General features: G+C 37.5%; 2 protein-coding genes across 7 annotated transcripts in view; one reads left to right on the forward strand and one right to left on the reverse strand.

Moving 5' to 3' along the window:
• The window catches only part of CMSS1 (cms1 ribosomal small subunit homolog), a 243,920-nt gene that overhangs the window by 165,355 nt on the left and 56,452 nt on the right, over positions 1 to 22,113 (reverse strand). The gene's annotated exons all lie outside the window — the stretch shown is intronic.
• Positions 1 to 22,113, forward strand: part of FILIP1L (filamin A interacting protein 1 like) — a 208,020-nt gene that overhangs the window by 133,013 nt on the left and 52,894 nt on the right. For all 4 annotated transcript variants that reach the window (XM_075766369.1, XM_075766354.1, XM_075766360.1 and 1 more), the window contains one exon: positions 2,345 to 2,523. In XM_075766369.1, the coding sequence (XP_075622484.1) occupies positions 2,345 to 2,523 (179 nt within the window). The remainder of the gene's footprint in view (positions 1 to 2,344; positions 2,524 to 22,113) is intronic.

The following is a 22,113-nucleotide window of genomic DNA, read 5'->3' on the forward strand; positions in this document are numbered from 1 at the left end:
TAGTCACCTGACAGCATGACCTTTAAAAAGGGGAGGATCAGAAACTCAGGTGACGGTGCTTCATGCATCTGTGCAACAGGTGTTCCAAAAAACCCTCAGAAATCTTGGAGGAGGAAGGTTGATAAAACACACTGAAAATTCTCTCATTCTGGTAAGCTAGCAGCTGAACAAAAGATTTTAAATTTCAAAATTTCCACATCTGGTGGAAGAGAATGTGGAGAAACTAAAAATGGCCAGTTTTCTTCAACCTGAACTTTTAAGGCAATTCAGTTTTCAATCTCTGTAAAAGACACAGAAAACACAGCCAAGAGATTACTGTATAAAGCGACACTTGCTTACAGAGAAAGCTTGTATATGCAAGGGTTTAGGTAAGAAATGTTTTCCCAAGAGAGGTCCTACTTCAGGATTATAATTCCAGAAAGCACTGACCTTGCTGGTGTAAAAGTGTGAAAATTATGAGAGAATAAGATGAAAAAAACCTTAACAACGTGCTGTAAGAGCACCACAAAACAGCCAAAGGACAGCCATAGGTTTCTTTTACATTTTTTGATCATGCATGTAATGAGCTCAGCTATGTTGCAACAGAAAAGACACTATCATCATAAGCAGAAAGAACGAGCAATTTCCAAAATGATCCACTTTTCTGTTGGAATATTTTGGAATAAAATTATCTTCAAAATCTTGTCAATAGTTCCTTTTTCCTTATTCATAGCAGCGTCACCAAAAAAGTTAACAATGATTTAGGAGAAACATAAGAGAATATATAAAGGTTAAAAAGAAGCTGAAGTAAGCAAGGGGAGACTCAGAGTCCCATGTAGAAATTGAGGATATTCTCAGTCATTCAAGAAACTCATGTTTCTTGAATTAGGCATTCCAGCTCTTCCTGTCATCACTTCTATCAGCCAAATTGTGAATAAACATGAGGAAAAGATAATTAATCATATGCCTTGGAATTAAACTGTCCAAAATAAGCAGTGGCCCTAAGAATCTGAAGCCCCAGTGTTTCTTGTGGCACATGAAATTCCTTGTGGGGGAAACACTGGAGAACCAGAACCAGCCTTGGTTCCCACACTGCCCATTTGTGAATTCTTTCCTATTAATAGAGTGAAGCACTGCAAAGCAGCTTGACCTACTAGAATAGGCTGTGGTTAAAAGGAGGCACTGGGCTTTGAGCTCAAAATTTCTCTTTTTTTCAAAAAGGATACGAGGATTCCTGCATTGACCTGATGAGGGAGGCAGTCTCCACAGGGGAAGGGGAATGAGCAGAGAACAAAGATTCTCACCAATACAGACTCTTTAGACAGTCTCCAGTGAGCACTCCTCAAACTTCAGCTGGATCAGTAACGCCTAAGGAGTAAAACCTCTTCCGTTTTCAAACACACACACTTGTGTAACTTGGTCACATACTGAAGTCAAAATTATAAGAGAATCCTCAGAATTATAATTTCCTCTCAGTTTGTGGAAATCATTTTGTTTAACTCCATAATTCCATAACAGCATAACTCCAGTGAACAGTTATGCCAATATTTCTGTGGTTTAGAAAAGCTAAAAACTACCACCAAAACCTAAATTAATTATTTAAAATATCACTACATAATAATATTTAGAAGCTCAGCAGAAATCCCTGGGGAAGGGGAAGGAATTTGATGTGCAAAGTGTGCTATAAAGATGCCATCTGCAAGGCAAACCCCTTTACAACATGAGAAAGCTGAGGAACAAAACAGGAAATGCCACCATTAAATAAAAATACTTCCAACCATTTCAAAGTTTAGCACTTATTCCAGTAACCCAGGGCCATGCTCTGAGTAAGCACAGAAGACAGGATTGCTTTCCACTCTTGGTGCTATCACGCATCTACTGTGAAACCAGAGTAAAACTGCTTTTTGATCTACCTTGTCTACCTTTCAAAGACAATTCAATGCTCTCATTTCCTATGCAGCTACAAACAACGCAGCTATTTCTATTCAACCAAAAGTCAGTCTACTTCTGTGCGAAGCAAAGGCTTCTTCTGCCAAGACATCTGTTTCTCTACCACAATGATCAATGAGAAAGCACAGCCCTGGGAACAGTAACTGTTAATTAGTAGCTGTTGAGGATCAGTCATGGCAGGCAGAGGAACAGAAGGTGACTGCGGGTCCTGCAAAACAGTACCTTAACTTATTTTTCTAATTTGTCAGAATTAGACTGACAGAACTAAATAACTCTTTCCAAACAGATACTAAAGAACCTGGCCATATTAAATGCATTTTATATTATTAAGCCTCTCAAAATCTTTCATTAATGAAAGCCTGAGCAAGTAAGAGTTTCAAAAGACTTCAGGCGTTTTTGCTCTTTTTTTTTGTAGCTTGATAAAGTTGTAGAAAAACAGAAAGAAACTCACAGACGAATGCTGGAGCAACTTCTCATGGTAGAAAAATCACACAGACAGACACTGTATGAATTAGAAGAAGAGAAGAGGAAGCACAGCAAATACATGGAAAAAAGTGATGAGTTTACAAACTTACTGGAAAAAGAACGCGAAAGGTAAGGTTACCTCTTGCCATAGCACTAAGAAATACCTACAATTTAACATTACATCTAAGGATCTGTCCATCTTCTTATTCTGCATCCATTAAAAATCAGAAATATTTGAAGAGTTGTAGTTTGAGAGTTCATCTGTGAAAACACATCTAATTACTCCTAATAATAGTAGAGTACATCACCAGCAGGTGAGGTAGGTCAAATAGTTGGCAGATTCTTCAGCACTGTGGCAGGATGACAGGTATGTTACACTACAGAGGATACAGGGAGATCTGCAAATGTGTAAAGTTACCAACAAAATGAAGCAGGTGAACCTTTCAAGATGTCTAAGATGCTCAGCGTACACTATAGTATGTAAGTAACAGAATATGAAATCAGGTATGCAGCCTTTGATGGCAGAAGAAAAAGACATGAGGAAAAGCAGGTGTTTGGACAGACCATAGAAATGAGAGAGAGGAAGCAAAGGCAAAGGATAATTTACAGAAAGCTTTGAAAATGAGAATGTCATAAAATTCTCCTATCAGGATTGGCATAAAAAACATAAATCCAACTTTATTTTTAAGTGTAACCTAGAAGTGCCACAACTTGTTTAAGCACAGTGTGAGGGTTTCAATACCAATTCTCAGAAGAAGGATTAAGAAAAATGTAATGTCATTTACTGTCTTTAAAAAAGCCACTTTAAACTCTGGCTTCTCTGAATCTGCAGTAAAACTGAATACATCCCAAGGGGGGAGAATATCCAGGAACATTTCCTATTCCCTGGATAGCTACTCCAGAAGATAGGAGAATATTGTCTCTGTTTCCTTTCGCTTAGGAACAGCTTCCAGATGGAAATGTTTGGGTGTGAGAATGTCAAGTCTATTCTAAACTCACATTTATGCATAGATAATTCTTCCTCTGCTTTGCCTGTGTAACATCATGTTCCATGTATTTTGGCAGTGTTCACCCTTCACACTACACCTCTCTCCTGCAGATCTATCAAACATAGCACATATGCTTCCCACTGAGTACGCAGCCATATTTATGGTTTGCAATTAAAGAGACTGGGGAAAAAACCCCTTTGCTTCTCAAAAAAATGCATACAGATGCAGGCAAGCACAGGCACACACAGAAAAGCACACACAAAGTCCCTCCACAAGGCACAGAACTGACCTTTTTCTTCTAAGAACTGTTTTTGTGAAACATCATCAGGAAACAAAATCTGAGCTGAATGGAAGTTTTCATGCCTGCTTTTTCCTCAAGAACTGAGACACACACATCTCAGAGACAGAGCTAAACAACTACAGTTGCTAGAAGTGGCAACAATGTTACATTAGACACGTGCTCACACAGCATGAAAAGCTGCACAGAAGGAAAGACTAAGCATCAGAGTCCTCGTATTCTTTTTCTTCGGAAAAGACGGTAGACATGGGATTAAAACTCTCTTCCCTGCTGCTCCCTCCATATTCCCCCCCAAAAGACTATAAAACATTTACCACTTAACTGCAACATTTAGTCTATGTGCCTTTAACAAAAAAAAAAAAAAAAAAAAAAAGAAGAAGAAGAACAAAAAAGAAAGGAGGGGAGGGAGGGAAATACTGAGGTGCCTAATGAGACCTGAGAGGATGTAATAATGGATTTCAGATTACGTCTCAATTTTTGTATTTTTTTTGGAGGACATGTTTTCTGTGGAAAACCTTAAGGGGGGGTGATGTCACATGTTGAGTTGATTCCAAAATGTTTGCCAAGTAATGTTGCCATCAAGATCTCCACACAATTGCCTGACGTAAAAAAAAAAAAAAAAAAAAAAATATCCCACAACCAAACCACAACAAAACCAAACCCAGCAAAAAACCCACAACCAAAAAAAATGCTCAGCAAGTTAAGGCATAGCTCTTTGTACATTAGCCTGCCTAACGACATTCAGAACACACACCCATACACAGCAAAGTGACCTTTTCTTTCATTTCAAAATTTAAATCTTCTCAGGATGTGAATTTTGCATTTGGATTAAGAACAAATAGAACTCTACAAAAAGTTTCATACATGACAAATGAATTTTTTGCTCTTCCCCCCCCCGCCCATTTCAACTAAAAAAAAAATAATTCAGAAAAGCTGTGAGTATTCATGAATGAACTTTCTTCTCTTTTCAGCCAGAAGTAGTATTTTCTTTTAAGTGTGGAAGGGTATATAGCATTCCTCACAGTATTTCGGCTTCAAAGCAAAATCCTGAACTTCCATTCAATTAGTCAAGAAAGTATCTTGCTTTTATCAAAGAGCAAGATTACAGTATATGTTAAAGATATCCTTGAAAAGTATGGAATGCATGCAAGGCAAATAATCACGTATTAGTCATGTGCCTTATGTAATCAAAATGAAAAAAACCTTAAGTTATGAGACAGTGATGCTGAAGCACTGAAAACTACTCTTGATAGCAAGAATAAAGAAACTATCAGTAATCTCCAACTCTTACATATGACTGAATGCATTTTCAAATAAGTTGGAGAGAAACCATTTCTTCTTTCTTACATATGTACTCAGGAAGAACAGAACTGAAGAATTCTTAAACGAAAATTTTAGTGATGAACTAATTTATCAGATGATCACATTTTAAAAAAACAAGGCAAGCCTCCATCTCCAGAGCCTTTCTGCTGTCTTACCCCCTCCATACATGACATTTCTCATTAAAACATTGAAAAAACCACGCTTGGATCATGCAAAATATTAGCAGTCTTCACTGACTCAGTAAAAAGTCTTCCCCTTAATCATTCAAGAATCCCTCTGACTTCATAGCAAGGCAACAAGACTTAAGTTTGGCCTCAGCAATTGTACATTGTCAGATTTGGGAGTTTAAGCTTAGGACAGGACTAGTGACAGCTTTCCAGATATATGAGAACTGGATTAGCACATAATGTTAACCCTTTAGGCATTTTCAGCGTTTTTCTTGTTGCCAGCCAAAACTAATCCTTCATAGCCTTGCGGTAGTTGAGACTAAGATTGGTCTTGCAAACTGAACAGTCTCAATACTTAGCAACAGACATTTACCCCTAAAAGAATGATAAAAATCATGCTACTATCATTATATTTATTTATCTTCAGTCATATGTAGTTTTAAAGCATGGAGGCACTAACAAACCCCTATCAGATAAGGAAGAGTTTTGTGGAGAAAAGGAGGCCAGTGGGCAATGACTGGATAGGTCTTTCCTGCACTTCAACATGAATTGTACTCTCTATGTGTGCAGATCAGACAGGAACACAAAGACAAACTACACGTGCGTGGTAGTATACGACACCAAGTTGACTAGAGTCTAGAAGGGAAAATTTTATTGTATTGCTAGAGCCTAAAGCAATAGCAGCACTCAAACTCACAAGAACATAAAACTCCAGGAGCTAGATACAGAGACTACTAGGTGCACCTGAAGAACCACAGCATAAAAGCCATTGAGCTTATTTAGAAGCTCTTGCATTTCATGGGGCTGGGGGACGGAGGGCAGGATTAAGGACTGTGAAGAATACTTACTTTAGATTCAAATGCAGATTCCACTGTACCTTCTTGAGGATGTACCCATTTGTGCAAAGACATTTATCCACATTCCATACTTTTGCAGTACAATTAAATAATAAAAGCTGCTATTTTAGAAAACATTTAAAAAAGCTAAAATATGAAACGAGGTTTTCTAGATATGCATGTTCCCAATTTGAAAACGCATGCCATATGCATGCAAGTATTTTCGCATTTATGTATTACTCTCCACCCCACACAAGAAAAAGAAACGAAAGCGTAAAATAGTGAAGTGACTAGCACTGACACAGCCCTTCCTCTGCAAATCTCAAGGAGTTTTAAATATTAAATAAGCACAGTTATTCCGCATTTGCTGAATACTCAAAGGAAATTAAAGATATGAATAGAAGAAACCAGTCACTGGTACCTGAGGGTTAAATTGGAGGAAAGGAAGAAATCTCCCAGTGTATAGGTATGTCCCATCTTCAAACTTTCTACATACTATATAGACTTTCAACTGTACAAAGGGTAAAGCTTTATTATGAAGATACAGCAGTTAAGTAAGTGAACGTAGTTCAACAGGACAAGGAAAAAAATAGCAGTTTGCTAATAAGCAATGTAAATAGATTTTTGAAGGCAGTTATGTTAAATGTTGCTCACAGGAATTCCAGTCTCTTCACTGGATGCACTCTCATTACTGCATTAAGGCTATGTATTTCCTCTTGTGTACCATTATAGTGCACTCTTACCCTCTCATGCAATGTTATTACATAGACTAAACATCACACTAAAAATGTACCAAAGTTAAATCATATGATGTTATAATACTGATCAGGTATTAAGTAAGAAATGTGATTTCATAAAAATGAGCACTCTAGGTTAAGTGGTGTGGGGTTTTTTTGTTTTGGGTGGGGTTTTGGGGTTTTTTTAAAGTATCAGATGAAAGTAATTGGTATACACAGTAGGTCAAGTGAGCAACGCTTGAAAACTGGGACGGGGCGTGAAGGAGAGAAGGAACCATCTCAGCTAGAAGGTGAAGTGTGTTGGTATGTTGTCAGTGTAACATTGCTGTACTTTAATTCTGACATATTCACACATTGGAATAACAATATATTGCATGTCCAGCTCTGGAAAAGTCAATATTCTGTAACAGTGGGTATAATTAATATTTGCTGGTTTTCTTAATGAAGTCAATTAAATATTATAAGAAGCAGGATCTTATCTGTTATAGAAAACTACAGTAAAAAATAAACACTGTTGATTTATTTATTCTACATGTGTTACCAGCAGATTTTAATTTCATGCACACTGAACTATTGTTGTAGATAGCATTGTACTCAAATGGAATCATTTCCTTTTAGTTTTCTGGCAATGAGTTATATATATTACATATGCCTGAGACTATGTCTTGCAAGTTCTGAAATGGATGCCAGATCTCTGTACATTTGACCTTTTTCATGGGTATCTAGTGTTCTTTAGGTGAATAAGAGACCCACCACAAGCAAAACATTAGCATTCTTATTCTGCATCACACCCCAATGGGACAGTCCCACTAATAATACCACTGAGGCATGAAAACAGACTCAAGGAAGTGATGTACCATTGCACTACACAACTTTCAACAGATGTTATGAAATCAAACCCTTGTCAAAATTCAAGGATTTGAAGATTTGTACAACAGTTTCTGTGCATGATGGAAGGTTAAAATACTTTATCTTAAAGCAAATAAATTAAGAGAATCCAGAAAGGATTCTGGATTCCCCTTAAGAAAGGGATTAAAAAACCCCAAACTGTTAAATAAGGTCACATTATGTTTATTCAAAACAAAGATTAACCATAAATACAAATAGAAACAGGGCTTTCAACTCATTGTTGACACAACTGAGAAATTCTCGAGAACCGTGCTGCAATTCTGAATTATTCCTCCTACTATAACCAGGCAGCAGATGCAAGATCTAGGCGATAACTATTTCTCATACAACTCCACTGACATTGGTGGAATGATAGAGAGAAGTAAGGCTCATATTTTATTTTTTTAAATTCTGAGCCATCAAATGTCTTCACTGCTTCAGGCAGTGCCACGATTACCAATCGATACTATCACTGTGTACTTTGAGGCCAGGAAGAGGACACAATGAAAAACCTTAGTCAAACGATGTTCTCCTACACTGCTACCCTCTCTCCCGCCATGAGTGGGGAAAGCGATGGTCATATGTCCACCCTGCAAAAGGGCATGAGTTGTCTTGAAAGGGATGGTCATGGAAAACCACCCTGGTGGTAGCTCTGGTCAGCACTTTTAACCATAGTGTCAAAGCTCAAAGGGAAAGATGATCTTTCTAAGCTGGCAAGTCTCAGAATATTTATGGCTCTTGTAAATCAACACCAACTCTATATACTCTGTTTGGAACCTAACAAGTGACCAGCGTGGCCAAATATGCTCATGGTGATGCACTGCCCTCAGTAATAGGGCATTCACTCTAGTCACCAATTTACATCTCCAAATAAGACTGAGCACAGCACAGCTTAACTAGTCTAATCATAAGTAACAATAGAAGCAGATGAATGCATCAAGACCTGTGACCAAAAAAAGACACGGCACACTTCTGGTTCATTGCAGGGTGGGGCTGTGAGAGAGGGAGAAATTGGCACGGGATTTTGTAACTGGAGTTTGAAAAGAAAAGTCATGACATCAAACAGAGAAAAAAAAACCTGTAAATCATTCTCAGAGATAGAAAGTTTGACACTATCATAATTCTCCAGAACAAACCATTGCTATGGGAAAAGTTATACTCCTGTTCAAGTGTGGAGGAGAAATCTCACTGCAGTTAAGATCTTTCTTGTGGCAGAAAAAAATTAAGTGACTTATATGTGCTATAATTAGTTGCATATCTTAAGAACAGGCAAGAGAAAAATGGCCATGAGAACTGAGAATGCAGGTCACACGTCAGTTACCAAGACCTGCGGTCGAAACTCATAACCAAGTTTCCCATGGCATACCATAAGCTTCGATAAATTTATGCCCAGCTACTAAATCTCTGAGCATTATATATACACATGAAAGAAGCATGCACAGGAGACTGAAGCAGTTAAAGAAAAATGTCACAGTCTCAGTTTCTGTGCTAAGACAGTAACTTTAAATAGAGAACAAACAAGAAAATCAGTAGCACTAAATCTGTTGCGAACAGAGATTACTGGAAAGAATTATTTAAAATAAACACCAAAATCTTCTTACGTTATAATTTTGACTTTCATGTAAGTACATTATTTTTTTGTTTCTTGAGCCTGAAATGCACACTATATAACCTTTCAGGAAAACACCACATGCTTGGACAAGGTAACACATAACCTACTTAGTGTCTGAAGACTAAAAGTGTGAACATATTGAAAAAGTATGTTCAATATTTTAACCTTTCTTCTAAGAAGATTGGAAGAAAAGCCACAGAATATGTATAAATTCAGAAATAAATGAAAAGGTCAAGAGGGACATATAAACTTCTGGTTTTAAAACTTCTGTTTCAGACTCCTATGGGAGGGAAGGGGGGAGGACACATGACACAAAGAGGTGGGGGGGATGGGACACATGACACACAGACACACAGGACCGGTGGATAGCTTAGAGTAGGAAATGGGAGGAATAGGAAGTAGATACAAGAAAAATCATTAAATCATCTAGTCTCAGCCCTGGCAACAGAGGGTTGTTCTCCAAACATACCATCGACAATTTTGCTTCTCATTTCAAACATCCAAAATACAGAGAGGTCTCAATCCTTGTAGAACTGTTCTATAAAAGTTACATTGTCATAAATAAAATTATACTTTTCTATTCATGCAATAATTCATTCTCTTTAACATTCAGTACAGTCCTTCCTGATAGGATCGTTACTCTACTGAAAGATATCTAGATATTTGGCTAAGACCGAAAAAGAACCCTAAGGCACCCATTTTGGTCACTGACATAGCTAAGATCTGCAGCAGATAAAACCCTAAGATGAGAGTTTGAGTGGACTGCAGCAAGGTCTACTGCTTATGGACGATTCCAAATGGAGAACTGCCCACTCCCCTTTCAGGGTAGGTCTCAACACCACACCCCTTGGGATAAAAAACCTGACACAATGGCCTCTTCAAGGCATGATTAGAAGAAACTCCAAAGACTGAGCAGACAGAGACATAAACAGTCCCTTCACCCTTCCACAGAAAAGTTTGTGCTGGGGAACACTACTAGTAAAAGCTAGAGCTTGCATAAACATACTGACAACAAAAGACTCCAGCACTAAAGGCTCTCAAACCATCACTTGATCATTGACAATATTAATTTTTCAAGCAGAAAAAAAAAACCCAACCCAAACCAACAGTTGTGATGGGGTCATTGTTATCAGGCTACTGAAATAGGACGGGGAAATATTTTGCCATAGAAAAGTTTTATTCCCTCCCCCAAATCGGAAATTAAAAGTGCCAAAGGGACAATAACACTGCAAATACCCAGACAGCTAACTGATCTATGTCTGCCAAATTTGGCCTAGCATAAGTTACCTTGTCCCAGACTTGACCTTTGCCAAGAGTGTTGGAGAAGAAGGGAAACTCACTGGTCTGCTCTCACTCTCTGCCCAAGATATTCCTAGTAGCTTCAGCAGAGACAGCATCAGGTTTATGGCACTGCAAAACAAAAATCACTAAAACTGCTCTTTGGAACAATGCCTTATTTATTTCCTTGGCAATACCTTTTAAGTTGCACATTTAGCTTGAAATTATGAGAGCTGATTAAAAACCTGCAACTTGAACAGAACTCTTCACTTTCAAAACCCAAGTCTTGTCTCTTATACACTACTGGGAAATTCCTTAGCCTCAGCTCTTTGATTCACCGTATCTTCAAGTCACTGGGGAAAGACACATGCCCCACAGATATTACCAGGGTATAAGTAGCAAAACAGTGTTTTTCTTGAACTAGCCTTCCATTTCAGTCAATCATAATTGTTATCATCTCAGTTGCACTTCCTTATACTAGTCTCCTTCCTCCTCACAACCTGGGAAAAAGCCCGAACAAAACCAGACAATCCTGTGGAAAAGGAAATAAAACCTAGCAGAAATGGAAACTGTGCACCCTCCTCTCCCTTCAATTTGATTTGTATGCTAAGAATTTTAGGGTAATCAGAAAATTCTTAGCACCATAAACCTTATTCTAACACATAAATTTATGACTAAGATGACTTTTAGGAATGCTCAAATCCTACAACTTGCATTTAAGTCATCAGGAAATTGGAACATTGCTTATTCAAATCTTCAGACAAGATTTCACATGTTTCTCATTTGAAAATTTTATCTTACATCCAACTGGGGAACTGAGAAGCAAGACACACTCCCTGAAATCCTAAAATTCTCCCTTTTTTTTCAATAGACTTGCCAGCTAAACTCTGGATGTCTTTGCATTCTGTCAGACAAGAGAATGAGTCAGTCTGTCCCTAACTGGCCTTCTGAAAAGGAAATTGAGAAGTTTGATGACATATTTGGATAAATACATTCACTGGATAAAGTTACTTAACTTTTTATATCTCTTTAAATTTGCTATAAACCTTCAAAATCTTTATAGACTAGATTTAAGTATAGCCAATAAAAACTATAGATTATAAATAAATTTAATGAAAACCACTATATTAAAACTCAAAGGACCTTGTAAACATGCTCATCAAAGCTTCACCATTGTAATACAGCACCACATCCATAAATCCATGTTATTAATTGCTAGTCATCCACAACTCTTACTGAAATATCAGCCCTATATAGATCATCTTTGGTTCAGAACCCAGTTTGCTCATGCTCTTTGAACATAACGTAACAGCCAACACTGTAGCTCTGACTGAAAGAGCAACAAATCAACCCAAATTTTATACAGTTCAACCCTCCTGAAAAGACAGTGAACACTACTGTTATCATCTGTATGTGCTTAGGTGTCTCTGAGTGTAGCATTTGGCCTAGAAATAAAAGATGATTGAAATATACAGTACTGAACCTATAGAACGGCACAAATACTGAGTTGATTTAGCTTCCTAAGCCCTCAGTTTAGCAAAGGGTAAGGCGGTTTAAAATACCATTTGGAAAGCATCGTTTCTTGCAATAGTGAACATCCAACAGCACAGTGTGTAACTCAATAGAGTTTTATTAAAGGAATGTACCTTACAGATTTGAGATCCTGACCTCTTCCTCCCATCTTCTTTAGCTCTGCATTAACTTCAGATGCAAAGAACGAACACATTCCAATGCAAGGAAAGAAAGGAAGGCATTCCAAACAGAGCTTTCACTAGTTTCATAAAAGAAAACATTTATTTTACATGAATTATATATCAGGCTGTTTTCCATACATGCTACAAGCATTATCAAATTTTAAGATTAGTCTGGTCTAAATTTCTTGTCTGTAACCAATCTTAAAACTAAGCTAATTTTATATCATTTCAAATTTCACTGCCAGCATTTCATTAAAGTGTGTAGTTTAACGCATACATATGCGAAGATCTGAGTCTCAAAACAGTACATACAATCTTGCCCTTGGGTATTCTGATTACTAAATGCAAAGATAGTTGGTTTAATGATACCCAGGAGGCATCCAGAGCATGTCTTGGAGAAAACTGAGGAGTCATTCACAATGAAAATAACAACATATAAAGGAATTTGCAAAATGCTTGGAGACAAAATTAGCTTTTTGCCACCTGACTACAAGACTGTCTCCATGGCTACATCTTTGAAATGATCCTTGTACCAAAGCAGAGTTCAGGCAGTAAAGCAGCATTTCAGTAAGCAGCTGAGAAAATTATGCAGGAAGAAAAGGTTCAGTTTTGTTAGACTGTGGAAAGACTATTGGAATAGGATGCACAAACTTTATCTAAAATAAAACAAAAATAGGCTGCTGGTATGAAGATGAAGACTGTTTAAACTTAGCAGAAAGTTGGCAGGTACAAAGGCATGCATAGTTCAGGATGACGCATCAATTAGGGATGCAATCATTAAAACTCTGTATTCTTGGAAATAATGCATTAAATTAGTTAATGAAGTTTGACAGGAAATAGCAAAGCTCTGTCTAACCAAACAGCATTTCAACCAAGTGGAGTTGAAAAAAAAAAAGAAAAAAAAAGACAGCCAAAGAACAAGGGTGCAAGGGCTTCTATACAAATGCAAGTTCAAGAATCCAACGTAAAACAGACGGTTTAGTTTTAAATGTGGACATGGATAGAATGTGCTTCTCAAAGTGTGTGAGAAGAAAGCATTTGGAGCAATGTGATTATACTACTGATAAAGTATTTAAATCAGAATGAGAGAACTAATCATGGTGACGTAGGAGCTGTACAGCTGTAACAAGAAAAGGAAAGCAGAAAAGTAGAGAGTGTAAAATATATGTATTTAACTCCATAAAAACACATCCAGACTTTCTGTGAGTTGAAGCTCATATATAGATAATCATACAAATGCTAGACTACTGAGCATCAATCCAAAATAATGACACTTACCACATAGCGATGAGAGGTGGAAAGTGCAGAAGTACAGGGAATCTGCAGTTATTTTTACATGCTGGATAAACGTCACACAAGCATAATAAAGAATAGCTATTTAAATACTCAAACTTTTTTGTAAAGCATCTAATCATAAATTTCAGTAGTAGGAACAAGTTACGGTTTTTGTTTCTACTAGAGCCATGAACTAGTCCACACTGTAAATACTGAAAAGCCAGAGATGAGTAAGTTCTCAAATTCAACCTACTTGAGGTAAGAGGGAAGAAAACAAAAAACAAGTATTGTATCTAACTTTAAGTGGGATAAACACATAACACCAATGGAAACCTAATTAAAGAGAGCATCTTAAGAAGTTAAACCCTTGAAGGCACCACAGAAACAATTTAACAACACTGACAAAGCAGGTGCCATGTAAATATGCATCAACAAATCAAAAGCAACTAAAATACTCTCCCCAAAGCCAACTAACAAATTTAACAATAGATTAAAATAAAATAAGTCTAAAGATATCTTGAAAGGGAAAATATGTGCAAACAAAGATAAGATACAAGAAATAGAAATGCTGGTATGTTAAAATCCATCCATCCAAAGTGGGACATCTGCATCCTACTGAAAATGGAGAACATGGAATTGCTTGGACATCCTTCTCCTCTGAACGCTGAGGCATAAAATTAATTTGGTTCATTTGTTACAACCTTAGTTCTTTTTCACTTGTGGATTTTGCTAACTGACAGCATTGGTTTCCACTGTTTGGGAAGTCAAGGAGGTTTTCACATTAGACTCTATGGAGAAAGAGTCTGTGAAGCCATCTGAAGCTGACCTGATAACAGAAAAAGCTTTAGATCAATTTTGTAGAACACAAAGCAACGAGCTTACTAGCACCTTATCAGGACTACATGGTATTTAAGTGTTCAGAAAGAGCTTGCATGAGAAACTGATGAACTATTAGCCAGTGGGTAATTCCTCCCTTAAAAACCCAGAGAAATGGGAGGCAGCGCTAGTTTTTAACAAGAGATTCTAGGAATAGCTCAAGCAGAACCCAGGGCCAATTCATTTGATTCACCAACTAATTAGAAGAAACTATAGTAAAGAGAACAGAGAGATCTGAGGCAAACACAAAATACTGCAGCCAGTTGAGAGGAAAGCAGATTCATGTGCCAAGTCTTCTCTCCTTCCCAATCTGTCCTTAAATTGAGTAATGCTTTGCCCTTCTATCCTCCTGTTAATCCTGGTATCTGCACTGAAGCAAGACTGAGCTCACAGCAGTTCATTTACCCCTTTCCCGGCATGAGTGTGTTTTTTCATGCACTTTGACGTGCATAAAAACAAAACTCAAGGGGCTGACTAGTTACTTACAATTGTTTGAAATAGATGTTTACAAAGGCCAATTTTTAATTGAGTTTCTAATGGCTGTGTGCCTATCCATCATTATCCCATTTTCTCATCCCTCAGCTAATTTTAAATGAAATGCAAGAAAGAAGCAAAGACCTTTAAATTATGAAATGCCTACAGGGTTCTTGAAAACTGATATCTTTTAGCATCCAGGATATTAAGCAAGAGTCCAGTTTGACCCTGACAAAAGTACACTGCAGAAAAACTTTGTCTTCATCCTAACAGGGGGGAAAGCCTAGTAGCTTGTACATTATTGGACACTAAAAAAATCCAGTCGTGAAACAAACTTCCATAATTCATTTTGTTTCACTATACAAACAGCTTTTTTCCACAGCAAATAATGCTGTTTTTTCAAACCTTACAGAAACAGCTACCTATCCTCACTGCACCCAAATGAAGAAGTAAAATCAGAATCTTGATTTGCTATTGCAAAAGTTGAATATTTGGATAGTTGTAGAACATCACAATCTTCTCTTTTTCCTTCTTTTCTTTCTAATAATCAAAGAATAAGATTATAGGAACCCATGCATAATCTCCTGAAAATATCTATAATGAAATATTTAGTCAAATTTTCATACTAGCATATGGGGCGATAGTTTCAAAAGAGCTCAGGCATGCAGCCTTCACCTTCTTAGAGCACTGCAGCTAAACTTCCCAATGCATTCAGGCATGCAGCAGTTAATAACAGCAGGGAGAGGAATGAAGATGTTGAGCTCACTGGAACAGTTAGACTTTTAAAAATTATTCCCAATAAAGTAGAGCTCTCCTACCTCCAAGAAGAGAGAGGCTGTTTGTTTTTAAAAGAAAAACACTAAAAATATCTTCAATTACATCTATGTCAAAAAAAGCTGGAGAGAACAACATATCACAAGTCCTCTTCAGTTGAATCCACAAAAATTGTGGTAAGGCAAAATGCGTATGATGAATGTTTAAGACACTGAAGTATCCTCAAGAATTAGGACATAGGAGTACTTGCATCACAATGCAAGACAACACTGGGACCATGAATGAAGAAAAAACCATCCTGAACCCCACTGCACTTTCCCGTAGCAGCCAGACCTCTACCTTAATTCCTTAAGAAACTTCTCATGCTATCTTGTTTGTTCAGCTGTTATAATTACAGCAGGAAAGGGAAAAGCTGATGATTTGCTGTATAACACCAAAGAAGTCATTACACTTCCTTATTCAACACAAACACCTCACTTTCTTCAAGCATAAAATGGAACGATGACACAACGCCTGGTAACTGCCATTACCAGTGCCAATTCTTATTCATTGTCATTGCATTCAGGACAAATACATAAGACAAGACAGTACATACAACTATGCACTATAGTTCATAAAGTATATACTAAGCAGACATGTCTTCTTATGAAAGCACTGTGCATTGGGTTGGTTTTCTTAAATAAGTTTGTTCTATTTTATCCATCTGTCCTCAGATACTTTACTCCTTAGTATTAAAATAATTCAATTTAATTTCCTTTTTGGTTCTTGTCATCAGCTCTATAAAGAATACTTATTTTTGCAGTCATTATGGTAAAAGACATATTTTTGGTTGCAGCCCAAAAAGAATCCTAACCTTCACGTTCTCTTCAGATAATAATTCTGTTTCTCCATTCTTATACAAGGTTTACAGACTATATTATAATAGGTATATTACCTCACCTTTTAGTAAGCTTACTTAACAAAGAGCAAAGTTTGCCCTTCTAGTGCTCATGTTCCCCTCTCTGCTTTTGACTGTAGCTGTAAATTATGTTCAGAAACAAAAGGTAAATTTTGTTCTATGTTTGACATTAAAGGAGTGATTCAGCTTACAGATGAAGACATCTAAAGTAAGTGACTTTGTTCGGATGCCTCCATTGTGAGGCAGGCACCTAAGGTCCCAGTGCTGTCCATGGAAATGTACTCATGACAGCTCCACTCAAGTGACTGAAGATAAGTGTCTTCACAGGGACTAAAATCCCACTCCAAAAGTTGTAACTTGTAGATAACTCAGCTAGGGTCACTACTCCTTTCTGTAACCTCTCTTTGAATAGGCAATTTGAAAGATACATCATTACTGGGCTGTTTACTACATTTATAAAACTATCATTTGCAGCATGGTTTCTTCTACCTCTCCCTCATGTGCCAGTATTGACCACTGATTGCCCCAGTTTAACTGTTTCTATTGCATCTGCCCATTCAGATTTCTTACCATTCTACTTCTGTTACACAATCAGACTTCACATTTCAGTTCTTAAAGAGGAACAAATGCCCTTTTAGAAGAAAATTAATTCAGCAAATAGGGGGGGGGGGGGGAGGAGGAACGGGACGGACAAACCAACACCCACCCCCCAAAAAACCCACCAAACCTCAAACAGGAGAATCCCAGAAATATCTGGAAATTACAGATTTTATAGAAGCCCACTAACTTCCATTCTGCACTCCGAGTTTGGAGCAAGTGGAACGTGAGAAGCAGATATGCAGTGTATGGTGGAAGTTGTGTCAATTCTCACAAGGATACAGTTGGCAGTAAAAGATAAAATGGTTAGGAAATTGGTGCTAAACCCACATGGTTAAAAAAAAGAAACGTGAGAAAGAAAAAAAAAAGTTCTTAGATTACTGCTGTCTTTTCTCATTATTCAAGCTGGAATATCCTTATTTATCAGCAACAGAAAGGAAAAAAAATATAATGACATTTTCATAGGTAGGGGGAAAAAAATACAATCACTATTTGATTTCTAATTGTTTGACCAAGTTTAGAGTTACAAAACACGTTTACATTAAGAACCTGAGCTTTGTTTGAATGTTTACTTTATAAAAACTCTGAGTTGAGAAGCTAGCAGAATAAACTGTGTATTATCATTGTCAGTGTAAATTACAGGTTTTGTTTGCCACAGCCCTCTGCAATGAGAAGCTGGCCAAGAGCCAAGCGAAAGTGAATAATTGAAAACATTCAATCAGTTACATTCTGAGACATTTTGTTTAGTGTTTAATAAGCTCTCCAGGGATGGTGAAATTACTAAAGCACATTGTCTTGACATGGGCTAAAACGGTCCTCTCTTATCACCACATTTTTGAGAATTTGACATTAATGCATTAGATGAACATAGGTCTGTATATATACACACACATGCATATATACATGTTCATATTTTCACACATATGTGTATTGAGATACATTTTATTTGACAGCTTAGCACATCTGATGTTCTTTACTGCATTCCATCTTTGAACCAAAGTGTCCATATTCAGTAAAATTTCTATACACATTTATACATTCATTCATCTGTCTACTCTATTTGCAGTATTTCCTGTTTTATATATTAAGAGAGGACACAATCAAATACATGATAGACAATGCGTCATGAATGGAGAGTAAAGGCTGTGCAGTAACTGGTTTTTTATTTTATCTTACATTATAGAGAAAGAGAGCCTCTATTAACATAAAAAGATGGTAACTCCATCAAAAAGTTTGTGCTTCTTTCATTGATAATCAGGTTATGACACTCACTTTTACCAGAAGTTTCTGAGCCCAAGAAATTAAGAAATTCTGCTGAGCCTTTAGATGCAAAATAAAGACATTGAAATTGTTAACAGTTGTTTCTGAGGATTCAGCGGCAAGCAGGAAAAAGAAGGGAAAATTATGATTTTGAAATCAAATGTATCTCTTCTTAGAAGTCAAAATGAGAAATTATCATAGAACAAACCATTCTGCCCCTACTTACCCTACAGTTTGGCTCCTCCACTTTTGTTAGGCATCCTATGTCAGTCATTGTCAAGAGTCCTGATATTACACTAAAACAAGTGTCCTAACATGGCAGTATGAAGGCTCTGATTTCAACACGTATCATTATTTTTAAGTTTTACCCAGGCCCAAAAGGGAGGTTGGCCTTTTCATACAAACACCTTTCAGAGTGTACAGTGGCTGCTCATTGAATGTGGTTTATTTAAGTGTGCACCTTAAGAAGTCCAAGACACCACACAAGCTCTAAGGAGTGGACAATACTGATGCTTCTCAAAACAGAGCATTTCATCAGTTGTGCAGAGAAAAGGGGCACAGGCTGGAAGGTTCGCCATAAGGCATGACTTCTTACTGCACAGCTGTCCTCATCCTTTGAGTTGTGCCATTCATGCTTGTCCCACTCTAAAGGTGCGTACATACATAGGTCACACAGGCAACATCTGATTCTTTGAAATGGCATCTGCTCAGCTGCAGCCCTACCCATATCTCAGCCGTCAGCTCAACACAGGGCACGGCAGGCCTCACGGCCTCCAATTACAAATTTGGTGAGGGTCTGGAATGTGAGTCAGAGCCACCAAAGCTACCCTGTAGCCCCTAGCCAGCCTTTTCACAGACATTTTCAATACCCTCCCTCTCCTGGGAAGGACAGCTTTACTTAGTGCCTTACTGCAGTTGGGACCTTATCCAGAAGTCTGCATCAGGACTAAAAGGAGACTGTATCTGTATACGTATACATATACAGGTACACATACATGCTTTCATGCAGCCAGCTTACATGTTACTGATAGCGTCATATCAGCAAGCTGTAAATAGTACTGAACCTAATCAGGATATTTGCTAATACATGATGAAAGGTACTTCCCAGATATCTAATAACTTCTTTTAAACAATTCTAAATGCCTTCAAACCATATCTAGGAGAAAGCAAATTGTAAAAGGAACTCGGGAAGGCTTAAAGAGAGAGTAAAGAAACAAATTAAAAATAGAACAACAGAATAAACCATTCTACAAAATTGGAGCAAAAGTGCCTAGTCTCTTTCTCAGAGTAGGCCAACAAAATCTACTATGAGGCTGTTTAAGGTCCAAACCCTAGTCTCTCCCTAACATCACATGAAAGGCTGTGCAACTACATCACATGCCCTCCAACCAATGCCTCCAAACGCTGGCATTCCCTATAATGTACATGCCCTCCAACCTGAAAGACGTGGTCATTTCACAGAGGAAGATAGCAGAGAAGGGGCTACAGGCCAGTAGGACAATTCATAAAGCCCACACAGGACTTCTTGCCTTAAGGAATGACAGTAAAACAAAAAAAAAGCCTGGTGAAGTGTTCTGGCAGGCCATGCCCAACCCTGATGGTCACAGACTGGCTCTCCTGATCTGAAATGAGGTTTTGGAGAAATAAATTGGGAAGAAATATTTATCAACCAAAAGCCTCAAGTGATCCTTAAATGCACAAACTTGGGATGAGGTCTGGCACAGGGTTCCTTATAGACTGTGCTGTATGAAATACACACCCTGCAAGCTCGTAGTTTGTTGTTCTTATAAACTGTACTGACAATACATTGCCTGGGAGGAAGAAACAACTGAAGCTGTGAGAGTGAGGAGACAAGGAGGACTCCCTGGTGCTGCCACACACCGTTCCAGAATGCATTCTGACTCTTGCTTTGGTACCTGCACTATCCGCTGCTTATCCCTCTCAAAGAATACAAGAAAGTTTGACCTGTCATTTCTCACCAAAATATCATTTAGGAATCTGTTGTGTGATTTTGTCATTTTTCTTCTTTCCCAATCAAACTAGACTAGATTTGGCTAACCTTTATGCTTATAGATTGTCTTCTATTTGACACTGTCAACAAAACCCACAAAGCATTACAGGTAGAAAAAGGTTATGCTACACTTCCCACCACTGCCTTTTTTGTGCTGTGACACTTTGAACTGCTGCAGGTTATTGAAGTAAGTAAAAAATGGCACAGCTCGAAAACTTTACACTTTGGCTGTTTGATAAACAGGAGTTCTTACTCCAAGTGCAACAAATAAAATTTCATCTCCAAGGATATCCATCAAATAAGAAAAGCTGCAGCCTCTATAAAATGAGTTGCACACAGCAATGTGTTGCATTTCTCTCAAAAACAAAAGTACATTTCACACCTCCTTTTTCATTTTCTTTAGTAACATTCTGAGAAGGGCCAGAACAATCTCTATCTGTAATTAGCAAAAAAATAGTAGGAAATATTAAAGGGAATTTTACTAAACTTAGTTTAGGCAATCTTTTTATTCTGTACTACCATTCTGTACTATGAAATGGCTGTGGCTGTTGTTGGTGCCCTAAATACACATAAGTAAATATGAAAAAAAATGGAATTAGGATGGTTTGGATTCCTGGAAGGGGGAGGGAACAAAGGGAAAATAGTTTGCAATGCCTGTTCCCAGAGGGGGAGGAATCAACCATAAATGTTAAACTGCTGACCTGGTGGACCATTATCTCAAAAGGTGAGATTAGGTTTCAATTACTGTCATCTATTTACATTGTTGAAATACTTAATTCATTAGTCTAAATGTAAGCTAATTTTATACGCTTTAATTCCTCCACACTAATTAGCTAACATCCTAGGAGTTTACATCTTTTAAAAACATACAAACATTCTGCTTAAAAGGAAATGGTATAAAATAGCACCAGAAGACATTCTAGACTTTAAAAACCTAATATTTATATAGGATCTCTACTATAATCATGTTGCATCCTCCTCTTAGAATATTTACAAACTTCAAATTATCATTTGCAATAAAGCCCCACAAGCATTAGATTTGTTGTCTCTTTAGTTTATCCAGAGAGATCTTCAGAGTATGCAATTCTTAATCTTCTCTAGGCAAAATTTCTCCATAGAAACGAATCTACAACAGCAGCAGCAATCCGGGCAGGATGGGGAAGTAAACAAGAAAACTGATCCTCAAGACCCAGAGAAGACTCGTCCCAGTAGAGCGAACCAGCCTATATTAAATCCTGAAAAAACAACTCCAATGACATTGGAGAAAAGGATTTAAATAATTCTAAATTTCGAAGAAGCTCAAATCTACCCCTGTTAGAAGTCTCAGCTGAGAAAACATTCCATCTTCTCAGCATTAGAAAAGGCAGGCTGAACCCACACATGATGGTGATATCCAAACCAAAGTCAGTTTATGAGTCTCCTCAAAACAGCTCATACCCACTGCTGTACAACACATAGCAGGCAGGTCAGCACTCATTAATCATGCCATTGTTTTTAGAATCAGCTAAATTGTTGGTCATCCTTACATTAGATCTTTAGACATCTTCCTGTGTCCTTCAGAAAGATGCATCACGTGAACTAAGAACAAGGTTTTGTTAAGGAAGGTATGGAGAGACGCATGAAGAGAATGCACCATTTCAAATTTTGGGTGGCCAATTCAATGGGATTTCAGATCAGCAGGTCTGAAAGTGAAGGAGACAGCTATACTTCTCATCAACACCCCACAATTCTA

This window comes from Balearica regulorum, chromosome 1, assembly GCF_011004875.1.
Source record: "Balearica regulorum gibbericeps isolate bBalReg1 chromosome 1, bBalReg1.pri, whole genome shotgun sequence".
In the NCBI taxonomy this organism is placed as follows: Eukaryota; Metazoa; Chordata; class Aves; order Gruiformes; family Gruidae; genus Balearica; species Balearica regulorum.